The sequence below is a fragment of the Cimex lectularius genome, unplaced genomic scaffold, assembly GCF_000648675.2.
Source record: "Cimex lectularius strain Harlan isolate CLEC.00 unplaced genomic scaffold, Clec_2.1 scaffold98, whole genome shotgun sequence".
NCBI classification, from domain to species: Eukaryota; Metazoa; Arthropoda; class Insecta; order Hemiptera; family Cimicidae; genus Cimex; species Cimex lectularius.
Window position 1 is genome coordinate 110170 of NW_019392897.1, and position 18274 is coordinate 128443.

Below are 18274 nucleotides of genomic sequence, written 5' to 3' on the forward strand. Positions count from 1 at the left end.
TACCAGGGTAGGAGGAAAAACGTAAATAATACAATTCTTAGTGTTTAGCTGTTATAAAACTAAAATAGAAAGACACAATTAAAAATAAATATTTTTATTAAATACACTGGTAATTTACTATAGAAGCTGTATACAGTAAATACACAAAGATTGCATACAAAGACACTTAGGTTTTTATTTTTTTAATATTTTTCTCAGATCACCCAATTATAAGAAACATAAATCAAAGGAATTTGACACCATTTTATTTATTTGGTACTTAAAAAAGAAATAAATGCAATTATATTAGTATAAAAATTTTGGCACCAAGTACAATTCAAGCTAGCTAATAAGCAAAAAATAAAATAATAATAATGAATTGAAAAAAAAAAAAAAAAAAAAAACAGTATGGATTTTAAGTTTAAAAAACAAACATATTTAAACAAAAATAAATACAAGTTTCTTAAATATATCACAATGTGATGTAGGTTATTTTGAAAATAGCAGTTTTAGACTATAAATTTTGTTTCACATAAAACTATTATCTTCTCATTGAAATTAATGTCGACCATATAAAGGTCATTTTGAAACAAATCACAAACTATTGGAACTATTCTTCACTAAGTATATATAAAATACTTTCAGTAACTTTTATTTTAAATAAAATTAGCGTTATAACAAAAAATTGGTGTTTGTAGTTTAAAAATTTTAGTAGAAAATATCACAATATTCTCCCCAGAACTCCCATTACTAAGACGATTCCATCATTCAGTCCTAAGAACAAATAAATCTTACATAATTATTATACACATGCCTTCATTGAAGGCAAATATAAGAGATTCTTTAATCACAAATTCTATTTTGGTAATAAAATGAAAGGCAACTTTGACTATAATAACCATTAAAATATTTCTTGGGAACTTTTTGAACTATTTGTATTAAACAGTTTAATTTTTTTAATGTTTATTATAAGATGTTTGGAACCAGTAAAACAACAATCTTTATGCCTATTAGCTTTGGTTTATTATAAATATGAATATTTAAAATTGCCTTTGAAAAAATGTTCATAATCTAATAAACAATGATTGTTCCAGTATACAAAAATAATTTTGTAAGAAATTCAGTTTTTAATATATCTGGATAACTAACTGGTCCAAATAAATGTTCCATAAAAGACAACATTGAATACTGACTTTAGTTAATAATAACAGTAGTTTTGGCAATTTTCACCTTAAAAATAAAGTGAATAGAAAAATACTATGTTTAGAAATATCTTCTTGAAGAAAATAAATGGCTTCAGAACTAAAAGAAATACAAAAATATTTTTTTTCATTTGAATTTTTCACAGAAGCAATACTTTTTTAAGCCGGAGTCATTTATACATGTGCTTTGAGAGGAATACGAATTGATCCTACTTATAGTATCCACAATTTTGAATTTCTTTTTTTTGTGTGAGACAGTAGCCTCGAATATACCATTACCCGGCACGGCAGAAAGTAGAATCACATATTCTTTTTTGTCGTCTTGGTGGAAAAACACTTTGCTCCTGAACGAGTGGATAGTTTTGGTCACAAGTTTCGCACACCTGGTGCCGTTTTGTAAGAAGTCTTCGGCAGATTTGGAAGTAATTTGGTTTATCTTTTTCATCACATAGTCTGCCAATTCTTTGACTAGGGAGGTTTTGGTGGAAAGAGTCTTGTATTCGGCACAGGTACACCAGTGGTTCGTGATTCCGGCATCGGCACAAGACCTCTTCCAGGGTATTTCTTCTAACAGGCTTTGGCATTTTTGACAGGCCTTTGAGCCGTTTTTTGTTTCCCCAAGGACTTCCACCAGTGTCATGTGAACATCATAAGGTGAAGTGAGTCTGTAAGCATTTGTCTGTAGATTTTCTATTTTGTCTGGGTTTTCTTTCCTGTACCACTCTGGAAACGAGAAATAAATGTACGGAAGCCTCTCCTCTAAATGCCCGATGTATGTTTCCCTTATTTTGCCAAATCGCATTCCGTGATCGCTGAGGTAAATGACAAGAGTGGAATTGAGTATTCCTGTCGATTTCAAATCTTCCAAGAAAGAGACCATTTTTGTATCGATGGCAGTAGGTGTATTCAAATCGTTGTGGCTGACACTGTTCATCCAGAACAGCGAGAAAGTTGGCACATTGTTAAACTGTCGTGCAAAATCCAAAAGATAGTTTAGAACATGGTCGACGCTCAAGACAGGCCCCAGGCAGAGATTGAGCCCCGCAAGTAATTTGATTTTTGTCCCCTTTTCAGCTGCCAGCATGAACGGCCTTAAGTAAAAGTCTGTAGGGCTCTTCACAAACCCTGTTTTGTGATAGTTGAACGAACCGATAGTAGGTTCATCCTCACCATATGCGGTTATGTAATTTTGTGAAGAGAAGTTTTTCCATATGTAAGGACAGTTGTCCAGTTTGGTTTTAGGTGACGGCCAACATTCAGCTCTGATCTGGGCGACACTGTAGCCAGTTAGAATTGCCATCAAATTCGGAAATGTGTTGTCATCCATTTTGTTATAGCCTTTTAGAGTGAACCAGTCATTGGCCTCTAAATACGCTGCCGTCTTCGGCATTGTTCTTAAAAGGTTCAGTCTTGAGATGGAATCTAACCCGATGATCATAACACCCAACCTGTCTTTTGGACTTTCAGGTTTCGACCAGTGTTCCAATTTTGGTCCGACTTTCGTAATGTTTCCCACAAATGCATGCAAATTGACATACACTTCCTTCGAACTGCCTCCATTTTTATACGAGCAGACTACTTTAACAAATTCTTCTTCTTGAGAAAATATAATATTGTTTTTGAAGGTGATGCACTTCCCAATACTGGAAGAGAAATTTAAATTATTAGTGAAAACAATTTTATTTTAAGTTGTTAAAGTAAGAAATTGCACTTAATATACTATAAACATGTAGCATTTACATAATCCATTTTAACGATATGTACTATAACAATCTAACTAAATATTACACAAGCAAACGTTGTTAGCTACATTGTTTTCATATAAACATAAAAAACAAGCTTTTTATTTACTTACTCAAAGAAAAAAAAAAGCAAATAAATTTTAGTCAGATTGTTATCACTGAATGATTTTCCAGTGTTTTGGTGAATTTTCTTTCAAAACACCATAATTAAATATTTTTTATTACAACTAATGAATTTCTGATCTTTAATTTGGTTCACATAAAAATAAATTTGTTGTAATTAATATAACAATAAAAATCCGTGCAAATAGTTTCAAATAAACAACAAAATATCTTTTTTTTCTGAGTGGATATTTATTTTAAAAAATCCATAAATTACAATATTTTATTTATTACCATGCTCAAATTTCTTAAATATAATTTTTTCTTTTAAATTCAAAAACAGAATTATGAATTAAATAAATTTATTTACAAATCATTTAATAATATTAATGCTTTGTTTAATGGGCTAGGATATGTAATGAATTCTCACAAATGGAATATAAAATATTGGATTTTGCTTAATGTTTACAAGCTGTCCATAAATTTAGGTTATTGAGGAATTTAACAATAATGAATAGAATGCAATGTCATTAACGACTTTATTAATAAATAAAATATGACCTAAAGACCTTTTGTTTTCTAAGGCATCCATGGTGAGCAATTCCTTCATTTTATATATTTATTTCATCTGATTTTTTATTTAGTTTATAAGCCACGTATTTAATGATTTTTTTCCAGTTGCATATTATTGCTATATTATGGGGTCCAAGTTGGGAAATCGTATGCCAATACTGATCGTGCACTCGCCTAATGAATGTTTAATAATTTATATTAATATTTGGTTAATAATAATTAATATTATGGTGTATTCCTTTTAATGAACCCAATTAGTTTAAGCCCTCGTTTTTAAAAAAATTTTAAATGTACGTACATTGAAGGAAAGATTTTTTTCAAAATATGTACCTAAATCTTTTACATGTTTCAATGCACTTAGCATACCATTAGCTAAAAGATAACAATAAATCAAAAGAAATAAAAAATTCTACAAAATAATGAACAAATTTGTCAATACTCACTTATATACATTGTCAGCAGTGGTTGAGGAAGTGTCGTTTGGCATGTCCGTCCTCGTGATCAAAGAGTAGCAACATATCACTTTATGGTTTTTTTGGTACTTGTTCATATGCTCGTTGTGCAATATGAGGACATGCGAGGAAGAGTTGACCCGTTTGAGAGAAGTGAGAAGGGGCAAATATCCACATTTCGGCAGCTTCTGCTTCGCGTAAAAGTGTTTGATGCTCTCATCAAAAGGATTCGTATCACGGATTCGGCAGCTTGGATTCCATACTAGATACCCTTCAGGCCTGGAAGTCCAGTTCTTATTTGAGTTTAGATAGGAAAAATAAGATGCTGAAAATAACAAAAGAAAACACTTAAACACTTGTAAAATATTATAATTTAAAATACGTTTCTAAACTTTCTTTTTTTTTGAGTTATTATAAACTACAATCTTATAATATTATGAAGTTTAAAGTTTTTTTAAAATTTCAAATATACAAATTTATTTTTAACATTAAGACTTTTATTGAAAAATAATGTAATGTTTGTAACATATGATCTCTCTCTCTCTCTCTCTCTCTCTCTCTCTCTCTCTCTCTCTCACTCTATCTATCTATCTATCTAATCTAATATTAAATAATTTAAACCAAAAATTAATCTACAAGGCCTGAAATCATATCATACTTACACTTCAGGGAATTGTCTCTGATTGTTTGACGGATGAAATCTGAGTATCCAAAACTTGTGACATCGCTAATAAGATAAAAGGCTATCAAAATGGCAACTAAGGTAAATCCAACGATTATTTTTGAATAAGGCCTGCTCTGGAGGTAATGCAAAATTTTATATCCTGTAAATAATGACATTTTATTAATAATTTTCAATATATAACAAAAAAGATGACAATATCATTCCATTTCTAAAAGTTAATTGAATGAAAATTAAATAATTAAATATTTTATTTATGCTAGTATCAATTGTAATAGCATAATTTTAAAATAAATAAGCCACAGGTCATTCTCTCCTCTCCTAAACTCTCTTTCTTTACCCCTCACTTTCTGATTTATCTGTCTGCATCAAGTTTTCTGGCATTTGCTCATACATTTTTTCTTTCTCATCCATCCATAGGATATGATTGGATAGGTATGAAAGAGTCAGCCAAAAGCTTTCTCCACTTCGACCTGAATATATCTATTGTGCTCCCTCGTTTTTAAAACTTGCTGGCCAGCGTCAGGTTGTTATCCAACCTTCATAGCCTTGAAATGCCAGCGGCTCCTTGTAGAATCCTTGCGGCTTTTCCTCTCCTATTTAAAAGAATATACACTTACATTGGCCCTCACAAAAACATAAAATGTGTTCTGCGGTCTCCTCCTTTTCCTGCCTGTTTCTGTACAGTGTTTTTTCTGTATATACTCTTAGGTCTTCTTAGGTGGCACTGCCCTGTTTGGAGTTCAACCGGAATTCTGGTTCAGTTGCTATTGCCTTCCTGTAATTAATTCCCTTGCAAGTGTTGCGGATGGCACTTCTACGGATCTTTTCACATGCTTCATGCCTGGGGTTTCCACCAAATTTTGTACTCATTAAGGAACCATTTTAAGATGTATCTTTCTGTGGCAAGACGCTAGGCCTAAGGATTTAGATAATCCTCCCTCTTTGGTAAACAAAACTTTTTCTCTACCACTGTACCAATAATAAATCATTACATATAAATAAGAAAGAAGAAGGGGGAAAAAAAGCTCGTGATGACCGAGGCTGAAGGGAATTCAAAAATCTAGAAGAATCTTGGAAGTTGTGGAAAAATAGCAGGTTTGGCATTTATAGGGAATACCAAAATACCAGCTGTCCAGAAGAGATGTACTTTGGAACTTAAGTGATGAATATCGAAGATTTTTAAAAGGTTAGAATATATATTTGAATAGTTAATTTTGATTATTAGTTATATTTAATTATTTCTGGCTAATACTATAATCTTTTTTTAAAGTAATTGTAATTATAGAGAAATTTTTTACATTTTGTTTTATTGTAATTAAATTTAATTGGGCATAAAATTTTTTCCGGTTGTAAATTATTGTGTACACACATATTTACAAAAAACAAAATTCTTTAATTAGTTAATCTCCCTTTCTTATAAAAATATTAAAAATGAATAAAATCCTCTTGAATAATTAAAAAAAAAAATAAACCACTTTGTACACCTGTGTACACCAATGCCCAGGGCACTCATCCAAACTTTTCCGCCATTTCCTACCCAAAGTCCACTGGATTTTAAAAATAATCTTCATTACTAGAATAAAATTATTAATATTTAATTGTTGAGGCTTGCAAAATTTTATTCACGCATTTGGGCGAAATTTCATCAACCGGATCAATCCTTTCAATCGAAAAATAAAAAATTATAATCGAATAAACGATAGTAAATTATCTATCTTGTTTTTGTTTAAGCAATTTTTTCGCTCGTTTCGTGTCTACTCATTTATGCAAGACATGATGTTCATTGTTGCTCATGAGACTCTTTTTTTTTCATCACGCATCTTTACTATTACTATTTTTAATTATAACTTTGAATTTTAAGATATCATTAACTTGATTTGATAAATTAATAAAATAATAAAGGTGGATCCGTTTTCCCCACAGCGAATTTTCGACCTACGACGAAATCGTGACATTCAATTCTGATCTTATTTCTTTTAAGAAGCGATCAAAAGTTGGATGAACACAAGCTTGTTTGTCTGAAATTCAACCGGCTAATTCGTTAGCCGTCGTCCAACAAAATGGATAATAAAACGTGGAGACATGACATTTGCCTTCCTAAAATAAAATAAAATAAATTTGATAGAATAATAAGGATTTTTGTAAAATTCTAGGTTTGCTTGTGACAATATTTGCGTTTTTCGCAGTAAGAGCAATGTTTTATCAAATCAAAATCAGTTAAAAAAAAAATAAATACTAGCAGAGGGTAATAGCCTGATTAACAATGAAATTCTAATCCTTTATTTATCGTCCAATCGTTGATACATAAATATATATATATTTTGTAAACAGAGGCTAAACTACAAGAATAATTGTCTAAATGTTTTTCCTTTAAATTTCTAAATTTGTGGGAAAAAATTACCTGTATTGAACAACATTTAACGTTTGTCTCGAGCATAGCTCGCTGAGTTCTTGCCAGTCAAATTACTCAATGTGCACTGAGAAATGAGTACCCTTAGACAAGGCGGCGATATGATTTTTAAGACGAACGCATGCGCCTAAACATGGTGAATTTTTGACTTCTCACATGTAATAACTACAACTAACACTAAAACATGTTATTATAATTAATCGGGTTAATATAATTAAATTAAACCATTTGAAAACAAATATATATATGTCACGGTGTATTCTCGATTCAACAAGACGGGCCCAACTCTGAATCCTTTTTTTATGAGAAACATAGCCCCAGATCTTGATCGAACCTGAATACAACCGATCAGGTGCCTTTTTATAATAAAATTTAATTAAAGTTTGAAAACAATTTATTAATTACACAAGAAAATAACAATTTAAATCAATTAATTTCCTTTTTAAACTTTAAACAAACAGGGGTGGATGGGTACTCACTGTTTACAGTCAATCCGCAGTGGACCCAAGCACTCTATTTTAGGGACAATACTTTTTAAATTCTTTTGAGGATCGCACACTTCTTTTTGTCTCTCATCTACACGGAATGGACCTGTTCACTTATTGACTCGAATGTCTCTCCCTCATTCTCTAGATCTTCTTTTATTTTTTACTCTAGGCCTAATCATAAAATCTAAATCACAACATTGTCACTTAGAAATAAATTGAAATGGGACATAAACGACAGATTATCCTAATTTTACGTTGTTTTTTATTTATTTATTTTTTTTTTGAAGTTGTTCGCATATTAATTTTGTTTTGACTGTTTGGTAGTTACGTGTGAAATAAATATGATAATTTTTAGGCCCTGCTTAGCCTCATTAGCGATGTGTAAAATGTTTTTTTCCCGATGGTTCGCAACAGCAGAGTTCATGTTAACCCTCGTGGTGTTTGTGTCTTGCAGTTATGACAATATTTTTGTCCTCCCTTGGCGTCGTAATGTGCTGAGATGATGAGATCTACTACCAGGTCTCCTATTGGAGCTTCCAGTCTCTAGGAATCGGGCTAATGCCCGGGAGACCACGTTCTGAGAAACGCCAACTGCCTCTGCGATATCCAGTTGCCGGTGACCTCGATGACTCATTTTGACAACAATGTTGCGAACTTCTGGTTCAAGATGATATCTTTCCATGGTTAAAGAGAATAGAACTGGATTAAAACGGAGAAAAGACGAGAAAAGATGTTGGCTTACAAAATGAGTAATCTTCATGTTTACTATTCTTAAGGATAATTTGGAGATCGTGAGAAGCGGTCTGTTGTGACGTAGGTTTTAGAAAAACTTTTCTTTATTGTGCCAACGTTTCGATCTTTATTGAGATCATCTTCAGGGCTCAAAGTGTTTGTTTTCTGGCTCTCTCAACACGACACACAATAATGACACATCCACGCAGAAAACAAACACTTTGAGCCCTGAAGATGATCTCAATAAAGATCGAAACGTTGGCACGATAAACAAAATATTTTTCTAAAACCTATACCACACCAGACCGCATACATGTTCCGAGTTGAGCCTATTCGCTTCTCGTAGTTCACCGGCAATTCCAACTTTTGCTGTTTGCAGTAAATTGCCGGTAGGCTCGAGAATCACCCAACCCGGGTGTTGGCAGTCCGAGGGCAGACCTCATTCTTATCCGTCCATCCACCGATGTCAGGATCCGGGGGGGGGGGGGTTGTGTCAACTTCTAGGTCAATTCAACACCCAACGCATGCAGTTCCAGACCCATTGTTACTCACGTGCATTCTTAATGCGAACAAACACAAGAGAAAAGGGAAATGTTTTTCGCTTTGTGGATGAATGCTCAATTTTATGGGAATATCGTCCCCAACCTTTCTCGTTTTTCGTTTATCCACAGTCCGAATTTAAGAAAATGTAAACCCCTTTTGAACACCTCTAAAGGCAAATTCCTACTGGTATACTGACGGCTCCAAAACCGACAATGGTACAGGAAGTGGGGTCTTTGGGATGAACCCCAAAACCGAACTGACGGTAAACCTAGGTAATTATGTTCAAGTTTTCCAGTCTGAAATCATTGCGATTGAACAATGTGCTAGAGAAATAAAAAAGCCTAGGAGTACATTCCCGGAAGATAGCCATTTTCTCTGACAGCCAGGCATCACTCAGGGTCTTAGCCTCATGCGAGGCGAAGGCAAAGAGTGTTTGGAACTGCATGGAGGCCCTGACGGAAGTCAGCGACTCTAATGACCTGACCCTGGCATGGGTACCTGGACATTCGGGGCATAGAGGCAACGAAAATGTCGACAAGTTGGCCAAAAAGGGAACCAACATGGGCTCTCTTGGCCCAGAACCCTACTGCGGTCTAGCAGTCTGCCACAAAAGAGGATACATCTTAAAATGGATCCTTAATGAGTTCAAAACCTGGTGGAACAATACCATAGGTATGAGGCAAGCGAAAAGATTCATAGAAGGACCATCCGCAAAACTTACCAAAGAATTATTGGAAGGCAACCGCAACCGAACCAGGATTCGGGTTGAACTCCTGAAAGAACACTGCCAAATAAGAAAGCACATGGTCTGGATAGGGTAAAGGCAGAAGAAACACTGTGCAGATGCTGCCAGGAAGAGGAGGAGACCCCAGAACACATTTTATGTTTCTGTGAAAGTCTATGTAGGTGCAGGTTCTTGCAACTAGGACCAGAAAAACCACAAGCAAGGTCCTACACCAAGGAACCGCTGGCAAAGCTGTGAAGGCTGATTAATAACCTGAATATGGTCAGTGAGTTATAATTAACAGAGGAGCACAATAGGTCTATTTAGGTCGAAGTGCAGTAGGCCTTGTGGCTGCCTCTCCTATCCCTATCCCTATACGCGCGATGTTTGGTATTACCCATTTCAATTGGTGATAAATTTTCATAGGAAGAGAAAAAACTACGGTTGTTTTCTTTCCCTTTGGCTAAGAAATTTTATTTTGTTTATATTCACTAAATAATATGTATCTAATTTGTATAAAAACTTGCCATATTTTATGATCGGATTGGTTGAATGATCCCAGTGATGTGTACCATTTGCAATTCCATTTAGAACAGGCTTTGACATGTCGCTCAAGAGTAAGTCTTTTTCACCTTCTTGGTGGTTGTGGCACATGTTGATCTCTGGCGATCCATTCGTACCTGAAAAATAATGCGTAAACTATTATGATAAGTATAACATTTCTGGTTGATTTGTATAATAGAGCAGGCAGCTGCATTTTAACGCCAACCCAGGTTATAAAAAGAAAACAACAAAACAGGGGGAAAGAATGAGGATTAAAATGCAATATTTCATCACTTTAAGCCTAGTGAAGTCTTGTTCATACGAAGTTATATTACACTTACATATTAAATTTTTGATATCCTCGATTCTTGAGGGGCATTTATATGAATGTGTACTTTGTTTTCGTGTTTATTTACTTTATCGAATCAATTCGTAAGCATTATATATATATATAAAGTGGAAGGTTTATGGGCCGACAAACAGCTGAGGTCATCGCCGGCCCTCCGCGTGTATTCCTTCTCTTTCCTGTCTTTCTCGCGTATTTTGTATTGAACTGCAACCATTTGAGCATCTCGATCTGGTTACTGACTTTCTGCTTTTACTTGTATAGTAGTTATTTTAAAAAGCTAGCCTCTTGTTAGTACCTCAGGTTGTCAATTTAAGAATAGATACACAACATACAATACATAACATATATATCGCCACAAACATAGAAGTCTGGTCACATTCACTCCCCCAGAGTACTCGATATTCCTCGGGGCGGGGTTGAACCCACTCCATTCGCGCTAATAACTTACTTTTACTCTCCAGACGTCACACACTCACCCCAGAGTACTCGATATTCCTCGGGGCGGGGTAAATAACCCCTTCCTTTCATGCTTAAATTACATTCATTCCAACAGAGTAAAATATAAACAACATACAATACTAACAGAAAAGTCTGGTCACATTCACTCCCCCAGAGTACTCGATATTCCTCGGGGCGGGGCCGAACCCACTCCATTCGCGCTAATAACTTACTTTTGCTCCCCAGACATCACACACTCACCCCAGAGTACTCGATATTCCTCGGGGCGGGGTAAATAACCCCTTCCTTTCACGCAAATAAATTACGTTCATCCTAATGTAATAACATAAACACCACACAAACACGACACAAACACTTCAGACACAACACAAGCACAGAACAAACACACATAAACTATATACATTTGAAGATCCCTATAGCCCTGAGGTACCGGTACAGCGATTTGTGCCCGCTGCCGTGCCCCAAGACTACGCACAGGTCCGACGATATTCCAAAATATTGCCTATAAACGTCGAGCCTTCTACAATTGAAAAGGTGCTCGACTGCTACTCTATCTTTGCATAATGGGCACCTTTGCGGACGCTTTCCTGCTAGAAGGTGCCCGTGTGCAATCCTTGTATGACCTATGCGTAGTCTTGTCAGTAGGACCTTTTCCCTTTTTGACCCATTTTCCGTGAACCAGGGACGTCTTTCTTAACCTGCCACAGTTTGGCAGGGTTATTCCTATTTTGCCGAGCCCAGCGGTTTTTCCATTCTTCTTTTAATGTATTTGAAATTAATAACTTGAGATCAGCTGGGCGTATTTGTTGGGAAGCGTAAGCATTATGTTTCTCATTTCTCTCAGATCCATGTTCAGGGAGATTTGTGCTGGGTAACGCTTCAAGGCGCTAATGAAGCCGAATGAAATATTACTCTCCGACCGGAAAAAGATCTAGGACTGTCACAGTCAAGTGTGAATTGCCGAATGGAAATGTGAGTAAAATTGACAGGGAGATGTTGAAAAGTTCAACTCGAGCTTACATCCCAGCATGAACTTATCCCGGTTACATGCCGTTTATTCAAAATCCAACTTTTCATCGAAAGAACCACCTGGGATAATAGATAAAACAAGTTCAGCCTTCGGTCACTATTCGCGGTCTGAAAATAGACGGATTTAGATGATTTGTCAATGCTCTATGGCGATGATACCAAAAGGAGAAACCCAGTTTTGTATAATAAGAATGTTTTGCTTCGTCTGTTTACTTCCCAACAAACAGAGTAAAGATTATCCGAACTGTATATCAAATCAATCATGTACAGTTTAAGAGGAAATGATCCTTGATAAGTTTTTATGCTAAAACACCAAACCACCCCTACCTTCTAGTCTGGCTTGATCCTTCTGACGACTATTTCTTCCTAGTCTTAAGTCAGAAATATTTTCATTTTTTGGAAAACAGAAATTGAAGTTTAAGACTCCATTGAAATAAACACATGAAGAATTGCCTCTTTGAAATTGAACAGTTGGCTTATAGATTGCAATTAACCACCGAGTATGATGGTATTTCCATGATTTAAAAAAATTAATTTGACACCCATAGATGTTTTATTTTATAAATAATTCGCACCTGGATGTTCTATGGCGGTACTGAATTGTTACAGGAGAACTTCTACACCCCCTGTCCTTGCTCCTTCAGTTATAATTTCTTCCTAACAATCGTCTACTTCCCAAAAGTAAAAACATTTCATACGATGAACTAAAAGCTAAATTAGAATTCTTTATTTAAACAAAAATTTTGGAGTGGTAGAGAAAAAAAGAATTTTTTTTTCTTTTTCTCAAACGAGAGCTTTGATGTATTTCGTTTGCAACTCGTCAGCTGTTTTGGTACCACGTTCATAAACGTTATGTTGTTAGCATGCTGGCACACCAAATAATAGGTTTTCCCTAAATACATTTTATTGTTCTTTGAATCAATTCTGTTATTCCTCTAAAAAAAAGATCATTTCTTTTATTGGACTTTTTATTTGCAGAGCATTATTAGATGCATCACTTAAAAGGGAAGTAACATTGGAAAACAAAATAAACATGTTTCTGGTGCAAGGTGGAATAACAAACATGGACTCAGTACCGTCATAGAACTCATCCAGGTGGGAATTGTTTATAAAATAAAACATCTATGGGTGTCAAATTAATTTTTGTTAACCATGGAAATACCATCGTAATCGATGATTAATTGCAATCTATACGCCAACTGTTCAATTCCAAATCTTTATTAAACCTAGTTAATACCTAATACCGTCTGTAATATTGTTGCAAAGTTAAAGCAATATCAAGACGCAGGTGTAGAAGTATTATTCAAATGGATTCCAGGCCACGCTGGAATAACTGAAAACGAGAAGGCGGACCGAGTGGCGAGAGAGAAAGCCATGGATGGTACTCCTCACAGAGGGGTTGCCTGTACAGGAAACAAGCTCCTCGCAATAAAGAAAGATGTAAAGAAATGGGTCCTCTTCCAGACCTTCTCGAAAAGAAGAAACCCTCCTAACCCGGCTACGAATTGGCCACTCCCGACTCACTCATAGTTTCCTCCTTGAAAGAACCCCTAAACATATATGTCCACTCTGCAAAACTACTATCACAATGTCCCACATCCTAATAGATTGTTCTTTATAAACCTCTACAAGAACCTTCTCCAAATCCCCAAAGACCTCCAATCCATACTAAGCAACAACTCAACATCAATAAACAAAATTTTTAACTTCTTAACAGACATCCAACTAATAGATAAAATTTAATATCCCATCCCTCAACTCTTGTTTTGCTGGTTCTCAATGTTGGCAGCGTGGCGCGGCTGACTTCTGGCGATGCTCGTACGGCCTCTGGTGCTGGTCAGTCTTGGGCTGGATTGAGGGGTGCCTCCCCGGACTCTGAGATCAAGAAATCTCCAGCGAGCTTGGAGGAGGTGTCGATGGTCACTAGACATCGACCCCTCCTCGATAAAGCCCTGGGCACAATATTAAGATTAAAAGCGTCAGTTGCGCTGCCACTGCGCCGGGGTTTGCGGGGACCTCGCTCTTGTATAGACTCAAGGCTTAATGACCAATAAGGTCGCAGCCTTTAATTAAAAAAAAAACAACTACTTTTTTCCTCTTTTCACAGCCATTCTGCAACAGTAAATCCTAACAATTATTCCTCTGATTGGGGGGGGGGGGAAAAAACCGATAAGTCTAATTTGGTTATGATCCGTTTAGTAAAACAATTAATTGAAAAAAATGAGACACGGATAAAAGGATACTTTTTTAACATAGCGACAAATCAGTTAGTTCAGGATATTGAGTCGGATTTTCAGGCTTAAATCATTTGTACTTGGCTAATCTGTAAACATTTTCAAACTGGATCGTAACATGTAAAACTCTTATTGATATATATTAGACCAATAATAGCAAAAATCCTCCTTGTTGATTCAGGATTTATTTTTTTGTTCATCCACTAAGGGTCATTTAGGCTGGGTGTTCTGTTATGTATATGTGAAGGATAAGAGGAGCTCACGCGTGAGCAGCATCCCCCGGTAGGACAGACTACACGGTCACAATACTTTTAAAAGGTTTGTACGTTCGACAAACCGGAAAAGGGCGTAAAGAGAGGCATCATCGTTTAGAACATCATGCAGGGATTCAGGCAGCTTGTCGTATCTTCTTTCCTGGTTGTACTGTTCACAGGTAGTCAATATATGTTTTATTGTAAGCGCCTCATAACATACCGCCCATACGGGTGGGGGTTCCCTGGCGATTAGGTAGCCATGTGTATGCCCAATTCAGAGTCTGCAAAGAGCCTTTTCTTATCTACTGTTGTTTTGGTTTGATGAGAGCCATTTACGGGTGGTGTTTTCTGTATTTATTCCTCTCAACTTGTTCCTTGTTGCCTCCCATTTGCATTGTCAAAAGTGGTATTTTTTCTTTTTCAATAGGGATTAATTGAATGCAACGTAAGCCGATGAGTGTTAGGCATTCGTAAACTATAAATAAGCCCCCCAAGAGATTTACTTTGTCTTAAATTACTATTTAAATACTTTTAACATCATGTTGTAAATATAACAGGCAATACAAAAAGCTATAAAAAAATTTAATTTCAACATATTTTTTTTTTGTAAAATTTACATTTACTTCTACATACACGGTTAATGATAATAATAAATCCATTATATTTCGTGGTTTGATTGGTTGATGATATGGTCAAATAACCTACGTTTCGAATTTTCCCTCTTTTTTGCCATTTTTCAAATGTCATGTTGAGATGAGTGTTGGTGTCCGAGTGGAACGAAGTCACGATAGTTGAAGTGGTAGAGCAGCGGCGTATTTAGCCGGAGGTCGTGGGTTCGAATCCCGCTCTTGACATTAACATTTTCACTTCAACACCTTACATAAAGATTAATTAATTGATATAAGAATAGTATCAAATGAATTCGAAGGAGAAAGATTAACTGAATCCTATTTTTAGGCGTAGCGGAAAGGACGGGCGTAATGATACTTTTTATGCAATGGGATTAATCAGTGCAAACAACGCATTATTTACTGTTTATTTTGACTACGATAGCCTCTAATTATCTGTAACTAATGTAAAAAGATAATGGATTTAATTTTAGACTAAATAAATTGAGTGTTGCGTTGAAGATGTCCATCAGTGTATTATACAAACAACAAATCAATCGATGACTACAAACTCTACGCAAACACACGAATTTTCTACCATATCTGACAATGATTAGTGAGTTACTGGGAATGGAAAGGAGCCACCAGATAGCCGGTTTTGGTCTATCAACGTTGTCCACCCTCATGAACTTAAGTTCCTATCAGCGCAATTACGTTTCTGAGAACAACATCTAGTGCGTTATCAAGGCAAGACGATATGGTTAATCACGTGAACTGCTTTCTGTTCTGGTGGTGTGCATATGTTTCAGAATGATTTTAAAGCGTTTCACACACTGTCGTGACAACTGATGTAGAAGTCTATAGAAAATAAAACAAATCTCGAGGGGCGCGGCGTGACTAGAGATAGCGATTAACCACCATAGAGCTATTTTTAGCTACATTTCCATTAAAATTATTTAATAGTAATATTTTTAATGACTAAGTCTTTTTTTAATATTTTTTTTTACGATGGCAGAAATAGATCTGGCGACTGGGCGATATTAATCGTGTCTACCCGCGCAAATAAACATAATTTTTAATATTATCCTCAAAAGTCTCGTTTTCAATAGATTCAGACTAAACTGGATAACTTATTTGATTTTCTCTGGTACAAAACCCATTTAGATAACACTTGGCAGCTGGTAGGTGTGTTAATTTTGCCAATAGAACTTTGTATAAAAATAGAGGTAGGCTAGAACGATCGCCACAGTGATCTGTCTGTAGACATGAATAAAAAAACACATTTCCTTTCGATTTTCATTTATTTACAAAAAAACGTTCAATTTACAATTGATCAAAAGTTGTTTATCGTCAAGAACAGTATTCATACGGATAGTACTAATATTTTCGTATCTTTTTAAAAAATGTTTATCGGGCTCTGTGCATACTTTTCGTTCTGTTTTTGTGTAAAACAATTCAACGCACTGCTCAATCCCCTTGTCGACGATTGCGGTTCATTGTAAATGAAGGTCTTTCATCACTGGGATTTAATGAAGTTGCAGTCAGCCGGTGAAGTGATCCGTTAGAAAAGCCTAACTTTTAACGCGTATGTAGTTTAATTTGCCTACTTTCAAAATTGCAGGTAATCCATTTTCATCCATGTACATAAAACCCAAACTTTAAAATCAAAATAAATCTTCGTTTAAATAAAAAATTAACGATAATTTTGGTATTTTACTTTATGTAAAACGTGATAGGAATAAAGATAGGTTTAAATGGTAAAAATAGGTTTAATAATTTGACTTAATTCCTTTTTGTTTTATTATGATTCGCTTCGATAAACAATCAAACAACAATTAAAACTATAACATATAAACAAAATTTCACGGAACACTTAAATTATATTTAAAATCCAATCGTACGTTTGTTTAAATCACACATTTTTTAATTTTTTTTTCTATTGCTACTATAATACAATGTATATTGGTATATGTATAATACTGTTTGATTTTTGTGTTACAAGATTATAAACTTCAGATTAAATTAATAAATCGAAACGGAACTCGGCTTCTTCCTAGTTTTTATTTTACCTCTATCATAACTTAAGATGTACCAGCAAGAAACGAGATAATGTAACTTCTAGCCATTTGTAAAATATGCCATTAAAACACAATTAAATTACCAATACAAAATCATGCGTTATGCCGAATTGAATTTTGTATAAACACTTAAGTCTATCGTGTTTGTTTTCAGGTATAATTATTAAAATCGTATGTTAAATTGGTTACTCTCTTAAATCGATGTTCTTAGACAAAAAGACGCTTGAGGTCAACTCAGTAGGGAATTTTATTTCAAGATTAGATAAGCCCTAATAAAAAAAGGCCGAGATAAAAACTTTGATTACCAGGATGAACTTATTTTTAATACAAAAAGGAACCGTTATATTTACTTTTGTCTATTGTTTCGTATAAAATAGAAAAAAACATTGGAGAGAATAAAATGTTTTCCGCATACATATGTTACAATAAACTTTAAACAGAAACTGAAAATCGGATAAATCAACAAAATTTTAACAACTAATAGTTTTGACACAACGATTTACAAACGAAAACATTCAAATGTAAAAGCGTTTAAGTTTGATAAGGGTGATAAGATAGGATGTACATCCGTGAAGAAGGAGGATGCTTTAGATATTTGAAGCGTAATACAGTTAATTAAAACTACTCAAAATATTGTTGAAATGTATTTAAAAAAACCTGTGTAGTGAAGGTTGTAATTTTGTCAACTCACCGTCTCAAACGTGAGAGATCTGGAGACGTACTGGTGCCTGAAGGCGAAGGGCAGCTCCAACCCTCATCCACCCCAACCCCCGACAACGACTCCAACCCCCAAATCCACCCTCCGACCACAACCCCACTTTATTGACTGGCGCATGCGGCTCGTTCCACTTACATTTTCAAGGAGCAATTAGAAATCTTCACGGAATGCTTTTTTTTTGTAATTTGTCTTTTTATGTTCTATTTAAGAGGAATGTATTCTTGTATGACCGGGATTTACTGACGTGGCAGTGGAGCTTGCTTCAATGTTGACGATTCTTCCTGCCAAAACTGGCCTCGTCGAAACTTTTTCTCTAAAACTATTTATTTATTTTTAATTAGAAACAGGTGTTTTACAGTCTATTTCGGCA

General features: G+C 35.0%; 2 protein-coding genes across 6 annotated transcripts in view; one reads left to right on the forward strand and one right to left on the reverse strand.

Annotated features, from left to right (window-relative positions):
• Positions 1-1301: 1301 nt before the first annotated feature.
• Positions 1302-18247, reverse strand: LOC106664313. Of its 5 annotated transcripts, none has more exons than XM_014389925.2 (5): positions 17878-18247; positions 10160-10312; positions 4713-4874; positions 4042-4375; positions 1302-2824 (listed from the first exon to the last, which is right to left on the reverse strand). In XM_014389925.2, the coding sequence occupies exons 2-5, from the start codon at positions 10284-10286 to the stop codon at positions 1309-1311; spliced, it is 2139 nt and encodes a 712-aa protein (XP_014245411.1). In that variant the 5' UTR covers positions 10287-10312; positions 17878-18247; the 3' UTR covers positions 1302-1308. The 5 variants fall into 5 exon arrangements, with proteins under 5 accessions (XP_014245411.1, XP_014245412.1, XP_014245413.1 ...); XM_014389926.2 differs by lacking the exon at positions 17878-18247 and adding an exon at positions 12588-12753; XM_014389927.2 differs by lacking the exon at positions 17878-18247 and adding an exon at positions 12340-12411.
• LOC106664218 (MORN repeat-containing protein 3-like) overlaps positions 16456-18274 on the forward strand; it is a 106708-nt gene continuing 104889 nt past the window's right edge. Inside the window, exon 1 of the mRNA XM_024229196.1 lies at positions 16456-16729. The gene's annotated coding sequence lies outside the window, so the exon portion shown is untranslated. The remainder of the gene's footprint in view (positions 16730-18274) is intronic.

Coding starts and splice junctions, on each gene's coding strand:
- LOC106664313 (XM_014389925.2), bottom strand. CDS start 10,286: ATGTGCCACAACCACCAAGAAGGTGAAAAAGACTTACTCTTGAGCGAC. Junction 4,875..10,159: donor CAATCCGATCATAAAATATG/GCAAGTTTTTAT, acceptor CATTATTTACAG/GATATAAAATTTTGCATTAC. Junction 2,825..4,041: donor ACTGCTGACAATGTATATAA/GTGAGTATTGAC, acceptor TTTCTCTTCCAG/TATTGGGAAGTGCATCACCT.